The sequence below is a fragment of the Halichoerus grypus genome, chromosome 5 (assembly GCF_964656455.1).
Source record: "Halichoerus grypus chromosome 5, mHalGry1.hap1.1, whole genome shotgun sequence".
In the NCBI taxonomy this organism is placed as follows: domain Eukaryota; kingdom Metazoa; phylum Chordata; class Mammalia; order Carnivora; family Phocidae; genus Halichoerus; species Halichoerus grypus.
In genome coordinates, this window is record NC_135716.1 from 186061247 (window position 1) to 186082513 (window position 21267).

Here is a 21267-nt window from a genome sequence, read left to right on the forward strand (position 1 = left end):
GAGGGGGAAAGATCTGACTGGACCCTTGTTAAAGCCCTGCAATTTCCAGCCACCCCTGGACATGCTCCTGGATTCAAACTCTGGCTAGCGTGCCCTGATGCCACTTGCCGGCTCCCGGGACAGAGGCCCTGCCTGCCCCTTGAACCTGGCCGGGTCCTGCCCTGCCCCAGGAGGAAGCCCCAGCCCCTCCCTCTCTGTCCGTCGCTGCAGGACAACTGGATTCCCGACCCCAGAGAGTCAGATGAAGATGACTGCTCTGGGCAGAGGGAGGGCTCCCAGAGACCAGGGTAGAGCTGGTGGCCCCAAAGCAGCGGTCGGACCTCGGCTTAGCTGGCAGCACCAGGATTATCAGTTCTCCTAGTGAGGCCCCAGGGGGCTGTCTGGGCTCCTGCAGCAACCGTTTGGGCTCCAGCAGGCTTGTCCTGCTCTGACCTTCATGCCTACCACCTGGCACCCTTCCTCCCCACCCACTGGCAAAACGCCCAAGGAAAGCAAACCCTACGAGCGCCCACCAGGCTGGGCGGAGGGCAGCGTGCAGCAGAGGCTATTTCCCGAGTCTCGCATGTGATGCCCACACGTGTGTGTCAAGCATACCCCTGGGCCATGTGCTCTCCTGTGCTCTGCAGACGGCCACGGCCTTCCTGCCAGATGGGGTAGGGTGGGGCCCCGAGGAGCACCTGCTGTGCAGAGCACCCCAGACGCGACTGCCTGAGAAGCTGCTCCCCAGAGGATGGGGTGCAGCAGATCCCGGGGGAGTGCCTAGGTGCCAGGTCCATGCTGTGCATTTCGGGTGCTCTGCTTCCCTGAAGCTTCCCCAGGCTGAGCCCGGGAAGCATGGCAGCCCACTTTCTAGCTCCGGAGAAGTCACGTGTCGCAGGTGACGGCCTGGGACTTATCACCTCGGCCAGCAGGTCTGATCCCAAGAGCTTGGGTCCTTCTTTCCCCTTCAGCCTGTGCACGGAAGAGTGTAGCCTCCTCCATTCTACCCGCCCTGGGGAGGCGTCAGGTCCCTGCCAGGGAGGGCGCCCAAACACTGGAAGCCACTGCACTAATTCACTGGAAAGCTTTTCCCCGCCGAGCCTCTGCCAGCCAGCGGCGAGGAGTCGCCAGGGGAGGGGGAGGAGAGGGGAGAGAACCGCCGGGGAGGGGCAGCCCTCTTTCCTGCTCCCCGCCCCCCCCTCCCGGAGGCCTGGGAAAAGGCAGCATATTGAGGCCCGGGGCTCCCAGCATCAGGCCCCGGGATGCTAATGAGGGCGAGCGCGTTCCCACAGCCCGGACATTGTGCCGAGCGGCCCACCTGCTCCTCAGGGAGCACCCATTGTGCCCGCGCCAATTCACAGGCAATTTAGCGTGCGCTAATGGGCCGGCGCCTTTGTGCGGCCCGCCAGGCCATTGGGCGCCGAGTGTGGGAACGGCCGCGGCGCCCGGGCCCCAGGCGTCTGCCCGCCGCCGCGCCTATATAGGGCCCGCCGGCCCGCCGGCAGCCGCTCCCCGCTCGCCAGCCGCCTCCCTGCGCCGGGCATGGCCCCCAGCACCGCGGCCGTGGAGCTGCTCAGCCCCAAAGAGAAAAACCGAGTAAGTGCGCCGCCCGCCCGCCCCGCGCCCCCCGCCCCGCGCCCCCGCCGGCTGACGCGCGTGTCCCCCGCAGCTCCGCAAGCCCGTGGTGGAGAAGATGCGCCGGGACCGCATCAACAGCAGCATCGAGCAGCTCAAGCTGCTGCTGGAGCAGGAGTTCGCGCGCCACCAGCCCAACTCCAAGCTGGAGAAGGCCGACATCCTGGAGATGGCGGTCAGCTACCTGAAGCACAGCAAAGGTGAGCCGCCGCCGCGCACGCCCCCGCCCCCCGCCCCCCCCCCGCGGCCGGGGCCCCCCAGTCACCGGCTGCCCCGTCTCCCTGCAGCGTTCGCAGCGGCCGGCCCCAAAAGCCTGCACCAGGACTACAGCGAGGGCTACTCCTGGTGCCTGCAGGAGGCCGTGCAGTTCCTGACGCTGCACGCCGCCAGCGACACGCAGATGAAGCTGCTCTGCCACTTCCAGCGTCCCCCCGCTGCGCCCACTGCGCCCGCCAAGGAACCCAAGGCCGCTGGCCCTGCGCCCCCGCCCGTGCTCACCCCCGCCAAGGCCACCGCAGTTGCAGCACGCCAGCCCACTTGCGGCCTCTGGCGGCCCTGGTGACCCCGCAGGACTTGCGGGTGGCCACCCCAAGGACCGGAGGGCCAGCCAGCCTATTCCTCTGGCCATCCATCTGTCCCTCCTGGGGCTTGGACAGGCCTCCTTCTCCGGAAGGCTCTCTCTCCAGACTGGCGGGCCAGCAGGAGGGTCATTCTCAAGAGAATGTGCTTTTGCAGAGTCCTTGTCACTTAGGACAATCAGGGCCCACCTTCTGCCAAGTGTCTGACTCCATGGGGTTGTTCTGTGTTTGCATTTCAGCAAGTGACTTCTGGGAAGTCCCCGCCGCCCGGGGTTCTATGATATTTGTAGGTGTCAGGGGCTCGGTCAGCCGGTGCCTCCACGGGTAGAGGGCTTTCTTCAGGGCCTGCTGCTGCCGGGCCGGGGGGCCTGGCGGGTGGGCCGTGCCGTGGGCACATTTGCCTTTTGTGAAGGCGGAACTCAAGGTGTATCCTCATAGGAAAGAGTGTCAGCCTGGATGGGCACAGAAGCACCATGCAGCGCCGTGGCCGAAAGGCCCCTGCGTGCACTTGGTTGTCTAGTTGGGGCTCATAGTGGGCTTTGTGGGGAGGGTGGGGGTCTCCACCATGATCCTCAAAGGATCCCTGTGTGTGGGTGGGCGCATGTGGGCATGACTTTGTACTCGGAATTTGAACCGTCCGTCCCGTGGGCGCCCACGGGCTGGCTCTGCAGACTTCCAATAAAACCTGACCAAGCAGCCCTCGGGTCTGTCTGTTGTGCTGTACGTGTGTTCTTAGCAGCCGCCGGGGGGTGGGGGTCTGCACAGGCGGAGGGGGGCCACACTATCACGATACCCAACTGTGGGGGGACATGTCTCTGCCGGTGACCCTCTGGACAAGGCAGAAGGAGGGAATGAGGACAGGAGGCAGGCAAGCAGGGGAGAGGCAGGCTGGAGGAAGAACAGGCCCCATAGAACCCACACCCCCATGTGCAGCAGGAGGGGATGCAGTGGGAGACTGGGGTTTCTGTCCCGGGCCTCTCACTAGCTCCCTGCAGGTGGGGGCCAGGGGGAGCGGTAGAGCGACAGCTACAGGCCCTTCCAGCTCCGTCCAGCTGAGGGGGATGCGAAGACCACAGGTTACAGTGGAGCTCTTGCTGCAGCGAAAGGGCTTTAGCTGGGCCACACCCACGGGAGAAGGTGTTTGCCTCCGCCCTGGCCTTCCTGCCTGGCCAGCAGCCCCTGTCCCTGGGTGAGCTCCTGGGAGCAGCTGCTTGGCTAGTCCATAGGTGGCTACCCCCCCTCCCTGCGGGCCGACCGCTCGCCAGGGCTGGGAAAAGCAGTGCTGGTGGTGAACCTGTCCCTCGCCTCGGAAAGGGCACCTATTTTTAGGCAGGCTACTGGATGTTGATCGAGTCTGCGAGAGCCTAAAAGGGCCCAGGCTTCCCAAGGGACAAATCCACCCACGGGGAGTGGAAGGAGCTGGACGTGGAACCAAAAGCCTTCCACACGTCTTCAGAGACATGGGGCCAGCCCGGCCGTCCTTCCTCTTTATCGCGCCTCTCCTCGCCGCCCTCCGGAATCCCTTTCTGCCCACTCTGAGGGGAATCCGAGGCGCCCTCTCCAGGCCAGCCCAGCACCTGCCACACGGTTCCCCCTTCATCCCACACGCTGACTGCATGTGGGGCAGGAGTGCCAGTGAACCGGGAGGGGGGTGTGCCTCCTGGCCAGGCCCACGGCCCCTCATGGCCCAGGGTCCTCGAAGCTCCAGGCCTGCATCCTCTGGGAGCAGACCCTCTGCCCTCTTCCCCGCTGCCCCCCCGGCCTCCCCACCCAGCGCACCCACCCCTTAGAAGACGTTCGCAAGGCTGCCTCTCCAAGGCTGAGGCGCACGGCCCCCTCCCCTGATCACCCCTGGACCTTTCAGTTTCTGCTGCGCCACAGGCCTGTGCCCTGGAGGCCTTGCCACGCAGCCGGTGACATGCTCAACAGAGGCTGAGGTCCAGAGACACAAAGTAACCCGCCCAGGGTCACCTGGGAATCAGCTGCCAAAGCCACCTTAGGGGCCCTCTGTCTGCCGCCAACACTGTCTGGGCTCTTTCCTAAAGCGCCCGGTGCCCCTGAGGGAGACACATCCCTCAAGGGTCTCCTGGCCATCAGAGGCTTCCCAGCGACTGGCCCTGAAACCCATCCCCACCACCATCTGTGTCCGCACTCCAGCTTCAGAAATTGTTTCTCTGCAAACTCCCACAGACTCCCTGTTTTGCCAAAAGGCAGCCTCCTCCAGGCAGGCTGCCTGCTTTCTGCTGCACTCTCTGCAGACCTCACCATCAGAGTGAGTGTCTTCCCCAGCTGCATGCAGGTGCATCGTGAGCAGGGCCCCCTACACCCCCATTTTGCATGGGGCTTTTGCAACCCACAATCCTTCGTTCCTAGAAAGCCGGGCTGGTGGGTCACACGCGCCTTGATCACAGCTGCGCTCATTGACAGAGGCAGGTCTTTGGAGCCCCAGGTGCCTCCTCTGCACCATCTCAGAGCACTGGACGTCAGCATCCGGCCAGCTCGCTGAAAGAGCAACAAAGACAACAGTCCAGACGTTTTGTGTTGGGCCAACGGCCTCGGAGACCCCCGCGCGGGCAAGTCCAGTGGCCCTCCAGCTGCCGGGACCACAGGGGCGGGCGGGGAGGGGCGGGCCCGGGTGCTCATTAGCATAATGTATGCGCGGGAGGCGTTTAGCAGTCAAATATATGCGCATATATCTCCATAGATGATTAGGCTAGCCGGGCACATTCAAAATGGCGGAGTGTGGAGCGAGCGGCAGCGGGAGCAGCGGGGACAGCCTGGACAAGAGCATTACGCTGCCCCCCGACGAGATCTTCCGCAACCTGGAGAACGCCAAGCGCTTCGCCATTGACATAGGTAGCCGCGGGCTGGCGCCGGGAGCGGGGCGGCGCGCGGCGGGCGTGGGCGCCGGCGGCGGAGCCGGCGGGCCGGGGGCGGTGGCAAGGACGAAGGGCGGGGCGCGGGCCGCCGGTGCGCACAGCCTGTCGGACCTTGTAGTCCGCGGCCCGCCGGCGCCCGCGCTCGCCCCGGCGGCCGGACTACCGCTCCCGGCAGGCGCCGCGCGGCCGGAGCGGGGCACGCCGGGCCTCGTAGTCCCGCGCGGAGAGGCGGGCGGCCCGGCGGCCCCTCGGTGGTCCACCTCGGTCGAGTCGGCAGCCGGGCGGGGCCTGTACGGGCCACGAGAGGGGCCCGGGGCCGCTGTCTGGGGCCGCGCCGAGGGCGGAAGGCGGCCAGGCCTCGGGCCGCGGGAATCCTTGGCGGGCTGCCGGCCCGGGCCCAGCCCGAAGCCCTCCCGCTGCAGCGTCTGCTCCTGGACGGCTGACATTTGGCGGGAGTTTGGAGGACCTGGACGTGGACCTTGGGGCCCTTGCTGGCCGCCTTCAAAAGCCTCCCTGTGCCGCGCGGCCCGCAGGGGTGCCCCCAGGGCCCCGCCCAGCCTCCGCCCGACCTTCCTGCACCAGGCCCGCCCCGGACCCTTGTCCCGGGCCGCACTGGCGCCCGACTTTCACAGATGAGGACGCTAAGGGCAGAGAGGTGAACTGAGTTGTTTAAGGTCACCGGCTGTAAGCGGCCAGGTGGGCCTGGAATCCGGTCAGCGTCGGCACTCGGCTGCTCTGCCCGGTCCACACGGGATGGAAGCCTGTGTCCCGCGGCGTGAGGCTACGGGAGCGGGCCAGGGTGGTCCCCACCCCATCAGATCTCTGCTGGGGCCTCAGTTTGCTGGGGCCTGCCAACAGCCGAATGTAGGCGCTTGCGCGCGGTCCCCGCAGGGCAGCCCCGGGCACTTGTCAGACACGACTTGTTGAAGCTGGACAAGTGTGCCCCTCTCCTGGAACAAGTTGGGCCGTCCTGGCAGAACCGGGCGTAGGCTTGGAGCTGCGTGCGTGTGATGCTTTCGCCCCTGCCCTCTTCCTGAGAGCCACTTTAGTATCTGGGGCTTGGGTGGGGGAGGGCGGCCTCCAGGGAGGTGGGAGCCATGGAAAGGTGGGCTGGATCTCGCCTTCTCACCTCGCAGACCGCTGGGGTTGTGAGTGGCCCCCCGTGGCAGTGCTGTGGGGCACTGACCTGGGGGCAGGTGTGAGAACGACCCCGTGTGGAGCAGGACACAGAATGAGCGTGGGTCCTGATAAAACGTCGTGCCCGAGTGCATGTTGGGCTGGGGAGGGGAAGCTGAGAGGCCCAGCTCAGGGGGTCCTCCACAGCCAGGCCTCCCAGGAGGCCCCTCAGGGCCCTGCTCTGCGCATCTTCTGAGACCCGCCCATGCCTCCACGTGACCGCAGCCGGGTCGGGTGTGTGCTCCGAGGGCCCAGACTTGGTTTTGCTGCACTTACACTCAGGGTGCTGCTCCTTGGGAACTTAGCGTTCCTGAGGTGCAACTGAAATTGGCTTGCCGGCGCAAGGTTTACCTTCGATGTTCTGTGTGGCCTCCAGGGGGTCCTGGGGCCGCCTGTCCTCCGGTGCCAAGCCCAGGCGGGGTTCCTGGTCAGGGGACACACGAAGGGATATTTTTAGTGTCAGTATTCATTTCCCCTCTTGGAAGGTTCCCCTGGGTCTGGGTCCCGTGTCTGTGTATCTCCAAAGGACGTGTTCATTGTTACGAAGGACAGACCTTGTGTTCATTCCCGGGGCTGGTGGGAGGTCACCGCTTGGGTGTGGGTCCTCAACCCTGACTCCACCAGTCACTGTGCTTGTCGGCAGTCTGCTTTAAAAACAGGCTTCTCCCATTTCCTCTTCCCTCACCCAAGCCTCTTAATCCAGGAAAGCTCAGCTGCTCTGTGTTCTTGGCAGGCCTTTTCCTCTCTCGGACACTCATGTCAGCTGAGTGGATTCCCCACTTTGAAAGCACCAGGGACATTTTGTCTGTCAGCACAAACTGGGGTGTCCTGTCCCCCTTGGTGCCCAAAGTGGAAGGACAGGTCAAGAAGGTGGAGGAGAGGATGGCCCTGTGCCAGGCGCCCGTAGGTCTGGATGAGTGGGGAGGTCTTGGCTCAGGGGCTGGAGGAGGGACACGGGCAGGCTGCTCTGAGTCCAGGTGCTCCTGGCCCTGGACCGGGGAGACTTCGGTGTCCACCAGTGAGCACAGGGCTGTGTGCATTTGCCAGCCTGGTCACTGCACCTCTTAGGTGTGACATGCCAGGGCCTATGGCTGGGGGCTGGGTTGGCATTCACTAAATCCAAGGGATCCTGAGAACAGATGAGCTCTCCTGCTCTCCCCGTGGCCGCAGCCATTCTGCTCTGTGAGCTCACCCCAGTTCAGGCTGAGCGCCCTGCTCTGCACGTCCCCACTTACCTCCCAGACCCCTGACTGTTCCTTCCCGGGGGGTACAGGGAGACGTGTCTGGGCTGCTGGGCATTGCCCCATGTGGGGTGCATGGTGTGGGGCACACAGACAGCCCCCCAAACCCCAACGCCTCGTATTTGCTTGTGATTTAAAGCTCATGTAAAGAACACACAATCTGAAACTGGATTTCTATGATGGGGGGGTTGTTTTGGTAACTTTTTGGAAAGTCTCTCAAAATATATCTTCATCCCTTTGCATCGCTTGTCTTTTTAGGAAGCGGTTAATTCACAGTGAAGGACGCTCTGGGCCAGGCCTGGATTGGGGGCAGGGAGGATGGATAAGGAGGCTTAAGATCAAGTTCTGCCTCTAAAGCCCATGGGCTAGGGAAGAGAGTAAGCCTGTGCCCGGGCGGACTGAGCAGGGCCCGCCAAGGGCAGGTCGCGGCCGTCCTGGGAGTCCTGTCCACGCTGCGGGCGGGCAGCTCTGGCGGGCGGGCTCCCAACGCTTGTGCTGGGCAGCGGGTTTCTCTTAGCTGGACGAGCTTCTCTTAGCTGGACGAGCTTCAGCTCTCAGGTGTTTCCTGCCTTGCATGTCTCGTGTGTTCCCTTGGGATCGTGTCACAAAGTAACCGTCAGAGACTAGCTTCAGCCTCCCCCTCACAAAGGGCTCTGTCTCCCCTGGGCCAGCCCACGAGAGCTGGGTGGGTTTCAAAGCCATTCTGGGCGTCGAGCCTCAGGCTCCTTCCCGTCGTCACGGGCCGTGCGCGGATACGCCTGCCGCCTCACTCTGCAGACTTGAAAGTGACTGCTCGGGACGTCTTTTTAAGTGGTCCTGAAACATGTTTCAGGCAAATAAAGGCCTCTTCTGCTTCCTGATGCTGGGCTTCCCGGTGTGTTCACAAGGCTGGCGAGGGGGAGGGGACCCTGCTGCCCCCTGTGTGGCCTCCCAGCCCCGAGCTGTGAGAGGGTGGGCAGCTAGAACATTCCTGGCAAAGTAGCCCCCTCGTCTGCCTATCCACTCCGGGAAAATACTCCTTCTCTTGCTTCCCCCTTGTTACCACGGCCAGTCAGGGGTGCTTGTCAGTGAAAACAGTGCACTTGTTGGCTTTTTTCTTCAGGTCATTTTCAAGATCAGAGGTTGAAACGGAATTTTTCTGAACCACTAATGATCGCTGAGGCCTCCTGGAAACAGGATGCTTTCCTTTCTCCTCTAGGACTTGATGCGGAGGGGAAATGGACAGGCTCAAGCCCAGTGTGGTCTGGGGCCTGTGATGGATGGAGCAGACTTTCTCAAAGACAGCAGAGTGTTTGGGTCTCACAGTTGATTCCCTTCCTCTGGTTGGTGCCCCTCAGAGTTTTAGGTTCAAGTTGCACCAAGTGCCTTATGCACAGGACCTGGTGTGGCAGAAGAGCCTCGGCCCCTCCCGTCCGGCCCCTGACTTTGCTGCGTCTGCGTCTCCCCTGCAGGGGGCTCGCTGACCAAGCTGGCTTACTACTCCACCGTGCAGCACAAAGTTGCCAGAGTGCGCTCCTTCGACTACTCGGGCAAGGTGAGCCGCCTGGCAGGCGGGGCTGGCAGGCAGGGGCGCCCCAGGCCGCACGGACCGTCATTTTCTCTTTGCGTGCCCCTCCCCCCCCCCCCCCCCCCCCCGCGGCTCACCCACACCGGCTTAGCTTCCTGGACGCTCCGAGTACTCAGATCCCTCCCTGCTCCCTCGTTCAGTCAGTCCCCCCCCTTCCATCCGGGCCCCTGGCAGGAGCACCTGCACCTGCTCCTTGGGAAGCACGGTCTCTCCCCGCCCCTCCCCCGGCTCTGCCTCCCACCTGAACTCGGCATGGAGAGTTGTGCATGTTCAGGGCCCTCATCTCTACATCTTTCCCTCCCCGAGGGCAGCATGCACACACAGACCCCTACCCTGTACCCCCAGGACGCCGAGCAGGACCACGAGCCGCCCTACGAGATCTCTGTCCAGGAGGAAGTTACTGCCAGGCTGCACTTTGTCAAGTTCGAGAACACTTACATAGAAGCCTGCCTGGACTTCATCAAAGACCACCTCGTCAACACAGACACAAAGGTCATCCAGGCGACCGGGGGCGGGGCCTACAAGTTCAAGGACCTCATCGAAGAGAAGCTGCGGCTGAGGTTAGTGGGGGCCGCAGGGGCCGCTGGCCTTGGGTCTCAGGCTCAGGCTCTGAAGTGGCCGCACTCGACCTGTTCTGGGGCTAGACTCTGGGCTGGGCTGGCAGGAGGCTTCTGGTGGCCAAAGCGTCGGAAGGCTGGGGGCCCAAGGAGGGAAGGGGGCCCTGCTCCTGCGGCAGCGCTCCCTGTCCTGCAGGGGCAGAGGTCCCTGACAGCTTCGCCCGCGTGGGAACTGAGGCCGGGGCCACGCACCGCAGCAGAGTGCTGGGTCTTCAGGTGTGTGTGGCTGGCCCGTCCGAAGCCGTTTGCAGGGTAGAGGGGAAGGGAACCATATGAGTTGTGTCAGTTGCGTGTTTGAGAGCCATGCGTACCCTCCGGGCCGGGAGCAGAGCGTCCGGGAGGGCCCCTGGGGCCGGGGCGGCCCGACCGCCGCGCTGCAGCAGAGCTGCCTTCTGGGGCCCGTGCTATTCTCAGTGGCCAGGCTCCGTCCCTTGCAGAGTGGACAAGGAGGACGTGATGACGTGCTTGATAAAAGGCTGCAACTTTGTGCTGAAGAACATCCCACACGAGGCCTTCGTTTATCAGAAAGATTCCGACCCCGAGTTTCGATTCCAGACCAATCACCCCAACATCTTCCCGTATCTGTTGGTCAACATCGGTTCTGGAGTCTCTATTGTGAAGGTGAGGCGCGCCTCGTGGGGCCCTGCATGGCGGCCAAGCGGGGATCGCCGGGGCACCTGCCGTCTGTTGGAGCAGGCCAGGCACAGGGGCGCAGACCAGGGTGACGCCCGTCGGCTCCCGCGCCACGGGCACGCGGCCGTCTGGGGGAAGGTGGGCGGCCCAGACTCGGCCCTCGGGAATGGTGTTACCCGTGTCTGGGGATGCCCTAAGCCACCACATCCCGGGACCTGCTGGGTGGTGGCCGGGGCCCCACTAACTCACCTGTGCTTGCTGTGCTCCCAGGTGGAGACCGAGGACAGGTTCGAGTGGATCGGTGGCAGCTCCATCGGAGGTGGCACCTTCTGGGGACTTGGGGCTCTGCTCACCAAAACAAAGGTATTCCAGCAGCTGCAGAAAGATGCTTCTGGCTCCGCTCAAGGTCCTGTGTCCCAGACCTTCTCAGGAGAGGTTGGGGGCCGTGAGGCCCGAGGCTGGCGGCTGGTGGGGTGGCTGGGGAAGCGGCTCCTTCCCGGCCTCGTCCTGGCAGTGTTTGTTGGCCGCTGCAGGACGGCCGTCTGAGCTGCCAGTGCCACCCAGGGCGGGCGGGGGGTGCCCGTGGAGCCCCGCCTCCACAGGAGGGCCTTCCGTGTGCTGCTCCACGGGCTGCAGGGACGCCGGCCGGTCCCGCAGCACACACGATTCCGTCTGCCCTGTCCCCGCAGAAGTTCGACGAGCTGCTGCACTTGGCCTCCAAGGGCCAGCACACGAACGTGGACATGCTGGTGCAGGACATCTACGGTGGGGCCCACCAGACCCTGGGGCTGAGCGGCAACCTCATCGCCAGCAGCTTTGGGAAGTCGGCCACGGCCGACAGAGGTACCTGCCCCCTCTGACGCCCTCCCGCGCCGGCAGCCCCCCGCGGGCTCGGCCTCGCCCAGCAGCGCCCCGCCTGTGCCCCCCTCCCAGACTTCTCCAAGGAGGACATGGCCAAGAGTCTGCTGCACATGATCAGCAATGACATCGGGCAGCTCGCCTGCCTCTACGCGAAGCTCCACTGCCTGGACAGGGTGTATTTCGGCGGCTTCTTCATCCGGGGCCACCCCGTCACCATGCGCACCATCACCTACAGCATTAACTTCTTCTCCAAGGTAACCGGGCGCCGCTTCCTCCCTCCGCCAGCACCGCGAGCTGTGCTCTTCCCAGATGACCGGCCGACCCAGGGGCGAGGGGGGCCCAGGGCAGGCCGCCGAGATGCGGGGTGCCCCCTGCCAGCTTCTCCCGGGCCCCTGCCTCTTTCCTGTGGCGGGTTCCAGCGCCCTCGCCCGCGCACCGTGGCCGTCTCGGAGTTGGGCACGATGGCAGCGGTGAGCACGCTGGGGGCCGTCTCCCCCTGTGGACGAGCTGAGCTCCGAGACGGCTGTCGTTCCGCGGGACACTCTGGGCTGGGCCTGCAGATGAGGTGATTGGGTGGGTGTGAATTTTGTGGAAAAAGTTACTCACCCTCCAATTTCTCCAAATGCCAAGCTTTTAACTTCTGCGCTGAATGCGGTTTCGTTGACAAGCGTGTTGTGGACTTCTCAGGAAGCCTCTGCCGCATGGAGAGGCCGCCTGCGTCGGGTTGGTTTAGAACCGCCCGGACTTCCCCTCGTGTGCTGGCGGGCCAGCTCAGACGGGGTTTTGCCGTGGCAGGGGGAAGTCCAGGCGCTGTTCCTGAGACACGAAGGCTACCTGGGAGCCATCGGGGCGTTTCTTAAAGGAGCAGAGCAAGACAGTGAGTCCAGCGGCCACGGAGGCCATGGGCGTGGGTCTCTAACCTTCCCGGGGAGGCGCTGACCCACCGCTTTCACTCTCCCTCTGGAGTCCACGGCCTGAGTGGCACGTGGTCCCTGCGGGCCGGGGGTGGGGTGGCGCTAGCCCTCTGCAGTAGTTCTTCCAAGGGGTCATTGTGTGCCACGTGACCAGCCCCGGGGGGGCCTCCTGGGTGACAAGGGCGAGGGAATGTGCCTCAGCGGCCTGCCCTCTTTGAAGGCCACTTGGAGGGTGTGCTTGGGAAGTGGGGGCAGGCTGCTTTAAGAAGCTCGGAAAGGTCCCAGTAATCGCTGTACGAGGTTTCAGTACCAGCAAGAGACCACAGTGCCACAGCCCCAGGCTCCCTCGGTGTTGCGGGGACCTTCCGTGGCGGTCGGGCCGTCCTGGGGCGTGGGCACAGCGTGGTCCCCCCGGGGGTGACCCCTGGTTTTCCCCCGTCCAGACCCTAACCAGTACAGCTGGGGAGAGAACTACGCAGGCAGCTCCGGGCTGATGAGCTCGTCCCCGGAGCTCTGCCCGACGCAGCGGGCGAGGAGCGGCACCGTAAGTGCGGGGTGCTTGGTGGGGTCAGGTCCCAAGACCCTCTGTCCTGGTGTAGACTGGCCACTGACCAACTGTGGACATTGGGGCAATAGAGAGGCAGGGGTGCCTGCTTCCCTCCTCAGGCCCCTAGCATTTCTGTGTTTCCCAGACGTTCCACGGGAGCCCCAAGGCCGTGCAGTCCTGTCCCCGTGTTTGCAGGGAGGATGTGGAATGCGCTTCCCCAGGCTTGTGGCACCACTGACAGCAGAATCGGGGTTGGCACCAACCCCAGGCCCCTTCCCTTAGACCGCGTTCTCTGCCTGATGGTTTCAAACCGGTTGAAAGGACAGAGTCTCTTGTCCTGGGAAGTTTCCTGCCCGTTCCTCAACCCTTAGCTGGGGAGACGCCCGCGTGACTGGGCAGGGGCTCCTCCGGCCTGCTGAGCGGGCGTAGAGGGTCTCCCACCAGGACCAGTGTCAGCCAGACACAGGACGCTGCCACTGTGGCCTGTCCGGGAGAAATCACAGGCTTACTGAGGACATCCCCCAAATGGCATGTTACTCTTATAAGTCTCTGAACACTTAGCAGAATTCGGGCACTGGGCTAGAGAACCAGCTGGACAAGTCCAGGCGGCCAGTCTGGGCACGTGAGTCAGAATGCCTCCTTCAGAACCAGCCTGCTGGCTTTTCGGATGCAAAGCTGATTTTCGGTTGTAGACACGCAGATTCTCTTACGAGTTGGCGTAAGCGTTGCGAGAATGTGCGTGATCTAATCATGACTTCCCGGGAGAGGACTGGCCCCCAGGGCCCCACGCCCCGGGCCTGGCCGGAGCAAGTGACTGGCACACAAGGGCTCTCTGCATCTCTGATCCCCGGCTCCTGATTTGTGGAGGGCGATGTGGATTCCTGCTTTAGGGATCGCAAAGCCAAATGGATATGTGAGCAAGGAACGCGTGTGTCAGAGCTGGTGCATGCCGGCTCGATCCCCCCACACTCCGTGCCTCGCGCACCTGTCGTGCTGGGTCTCCGTGTGACGCCCCACTTCACACAGCGGTGTGTGGAGCCTGCATGCGGCAAAGCTGAGGTTTGAAGTGCGTGTCGGGTAGCGGGGGAGCCCCTGAAACCCTGCCGAGGCCCCAGAGATGGTGACCGTCCATTTTCTTTCATCACCTGGAAAGGTACCGGCCATTTCCTGGCTGAGCTTCCTGTCATTCGGGGCGTCCGAAAGCCAGTGTGTCCCCAGGTGGCCGCAGTGCGGAGCACACCTGCCCCTCACCCCCCAGCTTGCCAGTCAGAAGGCTGCCCGCAGACGAGCCGAGTCAGGGGCGCGGCAGCAGGGCCAGTCCTTCCCTCGGGAGCGGGGAGAGGGCCGCCAGGCACGTGCCGAGTGAAGTGTGAGCAGGTCGCCGAGGACCAGGGCTGGTGACACACCCGCTTCATCTTCACAATGTAAAACTTAAAACGCCAGGTGACCGAGCGACCGCTCCTTCGGAAACAACCAGAGCGCGTGCCTGTCGCTGGTGACCACGGGCCGGAGGGGCCCCACCCCCTCGGCGTAGCCAGTGTGGGAGCCTGACTGCCCCGCAGGGTTCCTGCGGTCTTGCCGTGGGCATGGTGCCACAGGAGTCACAGGACAAGGGTCTGCTGGGCAGAGAGTGGGGACCTCACCTGTGGAGGCTGGGGCAGCAGAAACGGGGTCTGGAAGGGCAGCCCATGTGTGTGGGGAGAGGGGCGCACGCTGGTACGGGAGCCCCCGGCCCCGGGGCCCCCGTGTGGCAGGAACAGCAGCAGAGACGCTGGGAGGAAGCTGCACGCGTGGGAGGGAGGTGGCCTCCGTGGGGCTGGGCAGACTCAGGATCTGGGAGCCTGGCTCTGGGCGCCGAGGCCGCGAAGGACCGCAAGGTGGGTGGGCGGGGCCCGGGAAGAACGGGCTTGTCCGCCGCCACCTCGGCCGTTCCCACAGAGAAGCTGGCTCTAGGACTCGCACGAGGGTCTCGAACTTGTGGAACCCCCCAGCTGACGCACACACCGCCTCTTGCCCTCCCAGTTTGACTTGCTGGAGATGGACCGGCTGGAGCGGCCGCTGGTCAACCTGCCACTCCTTCTGGACCCGTCGTCCTACGTGCCCGACACGGTCGACCTGACGGACGACGCCCTGGCCCGCAAGTACTGGCTCACCTGCTTCGAGGAGGCCCTGGACGGGGTGAGGGCTCGGGGCGGGCCGGGCGCCCCTGGGGACAAGAGACGGGCGTCTCTGGAAACCCAGGGCTCCCGAGGAACGAGCGACAGGTGTGGTGGAAGAGGAGGGGTGCGCTCCAGTGGCCGTGGGCTCGGTGTTGGAGTTTGAGGGGTGACTCTATTCCTCAGGTGTAAACGTGACCCCTGGGGGTCATTGGGTCCGCACGTTGGGGCGTGCTCCGGCAAGGCACGTGTCTCACGAGCATCCCAAGTCCCCGTGCTGGTGACTGCGTTTCTTCAGGGGCGCGCGGTTTGCGCGGGGCCGGGGCCAACAGCAGTTGGACTCCAAGCTCCGGTGGCTGGCGTCTCAGGCCTTCATTCCCCCGACCCCGGGAACGTGCGTCTCTTCTCAAGCCTCGCAGGCCCCAGGGCTCTGTCTTCAGAGTGAGGGCCCCCAGCCCCGGACCCCGCGCAGCCTTGGAGCATGGTCCCAAGCCACCTGTCCCCCCGGGCGATGCGGCTCCGAGCCTCGGCTGGGGGCTAGCGGTGACCCCGTTCCCACCCCGCGGGGGAAAGCCCCCGGGGACACTGATCTCCAGCGGCCGGGGCCTGTGCATGGGGACGCGCTCGGACCACGGCCCCGGCCAGGCTGAGCGCCCCGTGCTCGGCAGGTGGTGAAGCGTGCTGTGGCCAGCCAGCCAGGCTCGGTGGACGCCGCCGAGAGGGCGGAGAAGTTCCGGCAGAAATACTGGAGCAAGCTGCAGACGCTGCGACACCAGCCCTTGTGAGTGTCCCGCTGCCCCCAGCCCGGTGCCAAAGTAGCTGCCCCTGGGCCCTCCGTGCCCCCTGCACCTGCCGCCGCCCGCACGCGCTCCGGGACCGCTCGGCAGGGCCAGGCGGGCTCCCCCCTCTGCTGCTTTGCTGGACGCTCCTGTGGCAGCCGGGCACCACGAAGACGCCCTCGGGGGCAGAGGCGGTGGGCAGCACGCTTGGCCATCGACCCCCTGAGCTGCCCTGCTCCCGCCTCTTCCCCAGTGCTTACGGGACCCTGACCGTGCGCAGCCTTTTGGACACGAGGGAGCACTGCTTGAATGAGTTCAACTTCCCGGACCCCTACTCCAAAGTGAGTGCCGCCTTCCTGCGCTGGGCTGGCGCCTGCGAGGGGTGCACGAACAGCAGGGAGCAGGGGTGCGGCCTGGGGTGGCCCCTCGCCCAGCAGCGCTTGCTAAGGAGCCCAGGGCTGGAGGCGTCGCCTGTCTCTGGCCTGGCGGGGTCGGCTTACAGTCTCAGAGTTGCCGTTGGTGGACGCCAGTCCTGCCCTCGTGGGCGACAAGCCAGCCAGAGCCCGGCCGCTGGCCGGGAGGTGCCACCCTCCTCCTCGGGCCGTTCTGCCCGGGAGGCCGTGTGCCTGGGGTTGGTGGCCAGGGCTCAGAGCCAGCGCCGCACGCCGCTTCCCGCCTCCCCTGGCCTCGGACGGAGCGTCTGGGGATGGGGCGCCGGGCGCCTGCGAGGGTCCGAGTCCTCCACCACGGCCCTTCTCTGCCCTGCCCGGGGCCACGGCATGACCACGCCGCGGGCTGTAAGTGTGCGTGGGCCCGGACGCCGCCCGACTGCTGCCCGCGCCGCTCCGAATTGGTACATGTTAACACCTTGGTTTGCGTGAGCCCCTGTGACAGTGTGCTGGGTCTTCTGTCCCCTTAGGGCGGCTTTGGGGTGACCTTCTCTGCGGCGTCCTCTGCTTCGTCTGCCGAGGGCCTGAGGAAGGCAGGGCTGCGCCCTCACTCTGACCAGCGCTGGCCTCTCCCCACAGGTCAAGCAGAAGGAAAACGGGGTTGCGCTAAAGTGCTTCCCGAGGGTGATCCGCGGTCTGGACGCCCTGGGCTGGGAGGACAGGCAGCTGGCCCTGGTGAAGGGCTTGCTGGCCGGGAACGTCTTCGACTGGGGAGCGAAAGCCGTCTCTGAGTAGGTGCCCACTGCCTTCACAGCCCCTCCACACTTCAGCCCTGCCCCGCCTGCTCACTCCAGCTCGGGCTCAGGCAGCGCCCCAGCCCGGCCCCGAAGGGGGCAGCTGTGGGGGGACGGGGTTCCAGAGCCCTGGGCATCGCTTGGGGCGTGAGCAGCCCTGGGAATGACCGGCGGCTCTCTGGCCGTGCTGCCCCAAGCCTGTTCAGAGCAGGCACACGGACGGCTGGGGTGTGGATTTGGGGGCTGATGTTTTCAGACGTCGAAATCCAAATCTGGGGTTCGCACGTTAAGAGTGGGACTCAAACCACACTGAACGTTTGAAATTGGGAGAAGGAGGTGCTTTAGGAAGGATCCTGCAGACTCGGGTGGGAGCACGCGCCCCAGGCTCCCTGAGTGCCCGGCCTGGGCTCTCGGTCTGGGGGTGCTGTAGGATTTCCCCGGGGGGCCCTGAGGGAGTGGTCCCCCCGGCCCAGCCCTGGGCCTCGCCAGCTGGCCCACCCACCACGGAACAGGGCCTCTCCCTTTGCGGGACGCTCTGTCTCCCACCTGGGGTCCTGTCCTGGGCCCTCGCTGGGTCCACATTGGGAAGAACCACCCCCCCCCCCGCCGTCACTGGCTCTCCCTTTGGGTGGCACGTTGGGGCGTGTGCTGGGCGAGGCTGGCACTGACCCAGGGCCTTCCCGGAGGCCGCCACGCGCTCGGGACCCTCCACCCCTCACCCCACCCCCAGCCCCATACCACGTCCCACGTTCTGGAGCGGGGGTTGCCCAGACGGCCGCTGCTCTGGGGACCCGCTATGGATCCTAGCACGCTCGGCCAGTTTGGGAAACGCTTCCTCTGGGCTCTGTAGTGAATGCTGGAAGCTGAAGTTTGGGGGCTCTCATGACTTGTGTTTTTCTCCACACAGTGTCCTCGAATCTGACCCCCAGTTTGGCTTTGAGGAGGCGAAGATGAAGCTGCAAGGTAGGGATGCCCAGGGCTCCCCTCCTGCGCTGGAACTCCGCCCGTGGGGAGGGTAGCGAGGGTACGGCTGCGGGAGGGGAGCGTGCCTGCGGGGGATGGTGCGGCTGACCATGTCCGTGTCCCCCAGAGCGGCCGTGGCTCGTGGACTCCTACAGCAAGTGGCTTCAGAGACTGAAGGTACACACCGCTGTCCCCGCCTCTGCCCCAGGGCCAGGCCGTGCTCTCGAGGCCCGGGAGGCGGGGAGGGCCACGGGAGATGGCGCGCAGCTGCCCCAGGGTAGCGCACTAGGGCCCCCCGGAGTCTCGCGCCATAGCCCGCTCCCCCGGCCACTGGCCCCTGCCCCAGCCCGACTCCTGCAGGCTCTCCTGGTTAGGTCGGTGGCCGCGGCTCAGAGGTCATTGGGGCCGCAGTTCTGGAAGAGGCCCGGGCGCCCTGCCCCCCAGCACCCCAGCGCCCACGGGAGCCAGCAGCCCTCGGCCTCGGCCTGCGGGGAGTGTGGAGTACGGAGGTGTCTGCAACGCTTGGACACGCCTGTTCCCGACTGAACATCCTGGTTTTGTCTTACAGGGGCCCCCTCACAAATGTGCCTTAATTTTCGCAGATAACAGTGGAATAGACGTCATTTTGGGAGTCTTCCCCTTTGTCAGGGAGCTTCTCTCTAGAGGGACGGAGGTGAGCGTGCAGGCCGCGGCGGGACCCCTGCCCTGGGCCCTCCACTCGCAGTGGGGTTGGCGCTGTCGTGGTCTCTGTGCGGGGCAGGTAGGTTCGGGTGAGGCTTGTCACACCACGGACCTTGGGTCAGCCTGACCGCAGTGTTCTGGGCCGTCTTCATCCCGACCTGGGAGCCGGCCCTCCTGGAGGCCACCGAGCAGTGAGAGGTCATCGGGGGCCGTGCTTCTCCGCCGGCAGCCCCGGGTGGGCGGGCGCACAAAGGCTGGCTCGCTGCCGGGCAGTGGCGGAGTCCCTACAAAGCTCGGGGCATCCCGCTGCAGGTCATCCTGGCGTGCAACTCGGGACCCGCCTTGAACGACGTGACCTACTGCGAGTCCCTCATTGTGGCCGAGCGCATTGCGGCCATGGACCCTGTCGTCCAGTAAGCTGGCCGGGAGCCTGGGGGGGCCTGCATGGACAGGTGGGGGCACGGTGGGAGCATCCGGGGTGCCGACTCCCAGGGCGCCAACCGACCCCTTGTGCTCGGCAGCTCGGCGCTCAGAGAGGAGAGGCTGCTGCTAATGCAGACGGGCTCCAGCTCCCCGTGTCTGGACCTCAGGTACCCCGAGGCACCTCCACGCCTGCCCCCGGCCCCCAGTGCGGGCGCCGGGCTGCAGCCCTTTAGTGGGGACCTGGGCGGTGGGCTCAGGACCCGTTGGCTGCACCGTGGGCTGGGTGTGCCTCATCTGGTGAGGGAGGCAAACGCCCCCGAGGCCCCCCGGCTCCGATGATTGGGTCACCGCATTGGTGTTTTGGGCCCTGGGGACCCTAGAGCATGAGAACCGGCCATCGGGAGCCGGCCCGGGGCCAGAACGCTTCTCTGGGCCGACCACCTTTTCTGGGCCGGCTGTTAACCAGGAAGGGGGATTTCATCAGTCCCACATCGAGAAGCGTCGTCAGGCCCGGTTTGCGGGGGGTGGGGTGGGGCGGGGACTTTGAGCTCAGGGATGTAGCGAGCTGGGGGCCAGGGGTCCTCGGGCATTCTTTCCAGTTGCTGCCCTCGTGGGGACGCAGGGTGTGGCCTCTCCCGGGGGCAGCTGTGCAGGGGTGAGGCCCCGTCACCCCCGCCTCACCGCCCCCTTCCTCCCCGAAGCCGCCTGGACAAGGGGCTGGCCGTGCTGGTTCGGGAGCGAGGCGCAGACCTGGTGGTCATCGAGGGCATGGGCCGCGCCGTCCACACCAACTACCACGCGGCGCTGCGCTGCGAGAGCCTCAAGCTGGCTGTCATCAAGAACTCCTGGCTGGCCGAGCGGCTGGGCGGCCGGCTCTTCAGCGTCATCTTCAAGTACGAGGTCCCGGCCGAGTGAGGCGCCTGCCCTGCCGGACTGCTCTGCTCGTCGCTTGTCAGGAATGTACTTCGACCGCAACAGGGAAACCACATTCAGATCAGAATATTGGTGTCGCGCACCTGTGACTCGGAGCCAGGTGCGCCCAGGTGTGAGCACGGTGCTTGTGCCGTTGGGGTCTCTTTCATGCTGCCGTGTTCGTGGTGGGAGCCGCAACTTTTGTCCAGTGAGACATTCGTATTGGAATATATTTAACTGTGAAATAATCTTTTATATATATACACACATATATATGTATAGATGTAAATAACGCGCTCGCGTCTCCGGCAGGTCAGCGGGGGCTCGGGCACACTGAATAGAGGCTGGAGTGACACCAGACCGTGCCGTGTGGTTTCACAGAGAGTGGGCCCGGCCCCCCTTCCCGGGGGCGGCCGGGAGCGGGGTCTCCCCTCACTTACTGCCGGGGCCCCTAGGGTGGCCGTGGCCGTGGCCATCCCGTGGCTTCATGCATCCCCCGCCCCTGTCCAGAGCAAGGAGGTTCCCAGTGGCGTGTCAGGGAAGGTCATCCTGTGCGTCCGCACCCCACTGCACCCAAGACCGACAGGCCAGGCTGAGCCACACTGCTGAGTGGAGGCGGCAGCCACAAGGCCTTTGAGGGCTCTCGGGCTTGGTGGCTGCCCGCACTCCTGCTCGGAGCCAATCGACCACATGGCCATGCCCTGTCCAGGGCGGGCGCCTTGCTGGTCGAGGCCCTGGGCGGGCTGAGCGCTGACCCTTCCCGCAGGGAGCGGGCCGAGCCACGGCCGCTGCCCGTGTGCGTGCCGGATGGGGCTTTGTGCAGTCGCCTGGGAGCCAGCCTTGGAAGGCGGCCAGCCCCGTCCTCAGCTCTGCACACTCGCGTGTGGGGCCGTGAGCACTCCTGCAGCATTCCGGGCCCCCCGGTGACCCACACACGTGTCACTCGCAGCCCCACGTGCTAGTGGCCGCTTTGGCCAGGCCAGCCCAGCAGGGGGTCCCATTAACCCCCACCCCCCACAAGGGTTCCCCTGCCTCAGCCCCCCCCCAGTCTGGCCCTGCACAGCTCAGCAGGCTGCGGCCACCTTTGTGTGGCTTCCCTGGCCCCTCGGCCTGACTACCCTCCACCGCCTGCTTCCTGGTGGGGGAGCGGCGCTGGCCTGCCTGGTGCGGGGGTGGCCCAGCACGGACACCCAGGAGGCCCCGAGAAGTCCGGCCAGAGCCTGGCTCAGCCCAACGCCCAGACACCCCCACGGGTCCTCCCATCTGCCCCGCCTGCCCGTCAGGGGGCCTGCAGCGCCCCGGCCCTGTGTCAGCTGGGCAGAGCCGTACGGGGAGGACCCGCCCTGCTGCCAGGCACCCTTCTGGGACAGACCCGGGCTTCCCAGGGCTAAGCCTGGCCCGTGGAAGGTGACCGTGTGGTGGCAGGCAGCGCCCACGCAGGGCTGGACGAGGAATGGCCCCCACTTCTCCCCCCCGGGAGCCCCAGCAGCCAGCCCAGCCCAGCACTGGCCGAGAGTCCCCTGGCTGAGGTTCCTCCAGGTGC

The 21267-nt window shown here is 65.4% G+C and overlaps 2 protein-coding genes across 3 annotated transcripts; both read left to right on the top strand.

Moving 5' to 3' along the window:
- The first annotated feature begins 720 nt into the window (after positions 1-720).
- On the top strand, positions 721-2881 carry HES5 (hes family bHLH transcription factor 5). Its single transcript, XM_036089543.2, has 3 exons — positions 721-1575; positions 1649-1814; positions 1902-2881. Exons 1-3 carry the CDS (start codon positions 1522-1524, stop codon positions 2174-2176), a joined length of 495 nt encoding a protein of 164 aa, XP_035945436.1. The 5' UTR covers positions 721-1521; the 3' UTR covers positions 2177-2881.
- A 2021-nt stretch (positions 2882-4902) lies between these two features.
- PANK4 (pantothenate kinase 4 (inactive)) lies at positions 4903-19995 on the top strand. Of its 2 annotated transcripts, XM_036089544.2 has the most exons (19): positions 4903-5048; positions 8940-9022; positions 9401-9615; positions 10110-10293; positions 10576-10668; positions 10995-11148; positions 11239-11420; positions 11962-12043; positions 12524-12624; positions 14650-14805; positions 15452-15564; positions 15816-15903; positions 16591-16742; positions 17653-17708; positions 17836-17885; positions 18277-18381; positions 18702-18802; positions 18911-18979; positions 19514-19995. In XM_036089544.2, exons 1-19 carry the CDS (start codon positions 4925-4927, stop codon positions 19725-19727), a joined length of 2322 nt encoding a protein of 773 aa, XP_035945437.1. In that variant the 5' UTR covers positions 4903-4924; the 3' UTR covers positions 19728-19995. The 2 variants fall into 2 exon arrangements, with proteins under 2 accessions (XP_035945437.1, XP_035945438.1); XM_036089545.2 differs by lacking the exons at positions 4903-5048; positions 8940-9022 and having other exon boundaries at positions 9522-9615; positions 10087-10293.
- The last annotated feature ends 1272 nt before the right edge of the window (positions 19996-21267 follow it).

What these genes read in the sequence shown, in the direction of transcription:
- HES5 (XM_036089543.2), top strand. Translation starts at nt 1,522, where the DNA reads ATGGCCCCCAGCACCGCGGCCGTGGAGCTGCTCAGCCCCAAAGAGAAA. An exon ending in GCCCCAAAGAGAAAAACCGA is followed by an intron (nt 1,576 to 1,648) that starts GTAAGTGCGCCG and finishes TGTCCCCCGCAG; the next exon opens with CTCCGCAAGCCCGTGGTGGA. An exon ending in CTACCTGAAGCACAGCAAAG is followed by an intron (nt 1,815 to 1,901) that starts GTGAGCCGCCGC and finishes GTCTCCCTGCAG; the next exon opens with CGTTCGCAGCGGCCGGCCCC.
- PANK4 (XM_036089544.2), top strand. Translation starts at nt 4,925, where the DNA reads ATGGCGGAGTGTGGAGCGAGCGGCAGCGGGAGCAGCGGGGACAGCCTG. An exon ending in GAAGAGAAGCTGCGGCTGAG is followed by an intron (nt 9,616 to 10,109) that starts GTTAGTGGGGGC and finishes CGTCCCTTGCAG; the next exon opens with AGTGGACAAGGAGGACGTGA. An exon ending in TTCTCTCTAGAGGGACGGAG is followed by an intron (nt 18,382 to 18,701) that starts GTGAGCGTGCAG and finishes ATCCCGCTGCAG; the next exon opens with GTCATCCTGGCGTGCAACTC.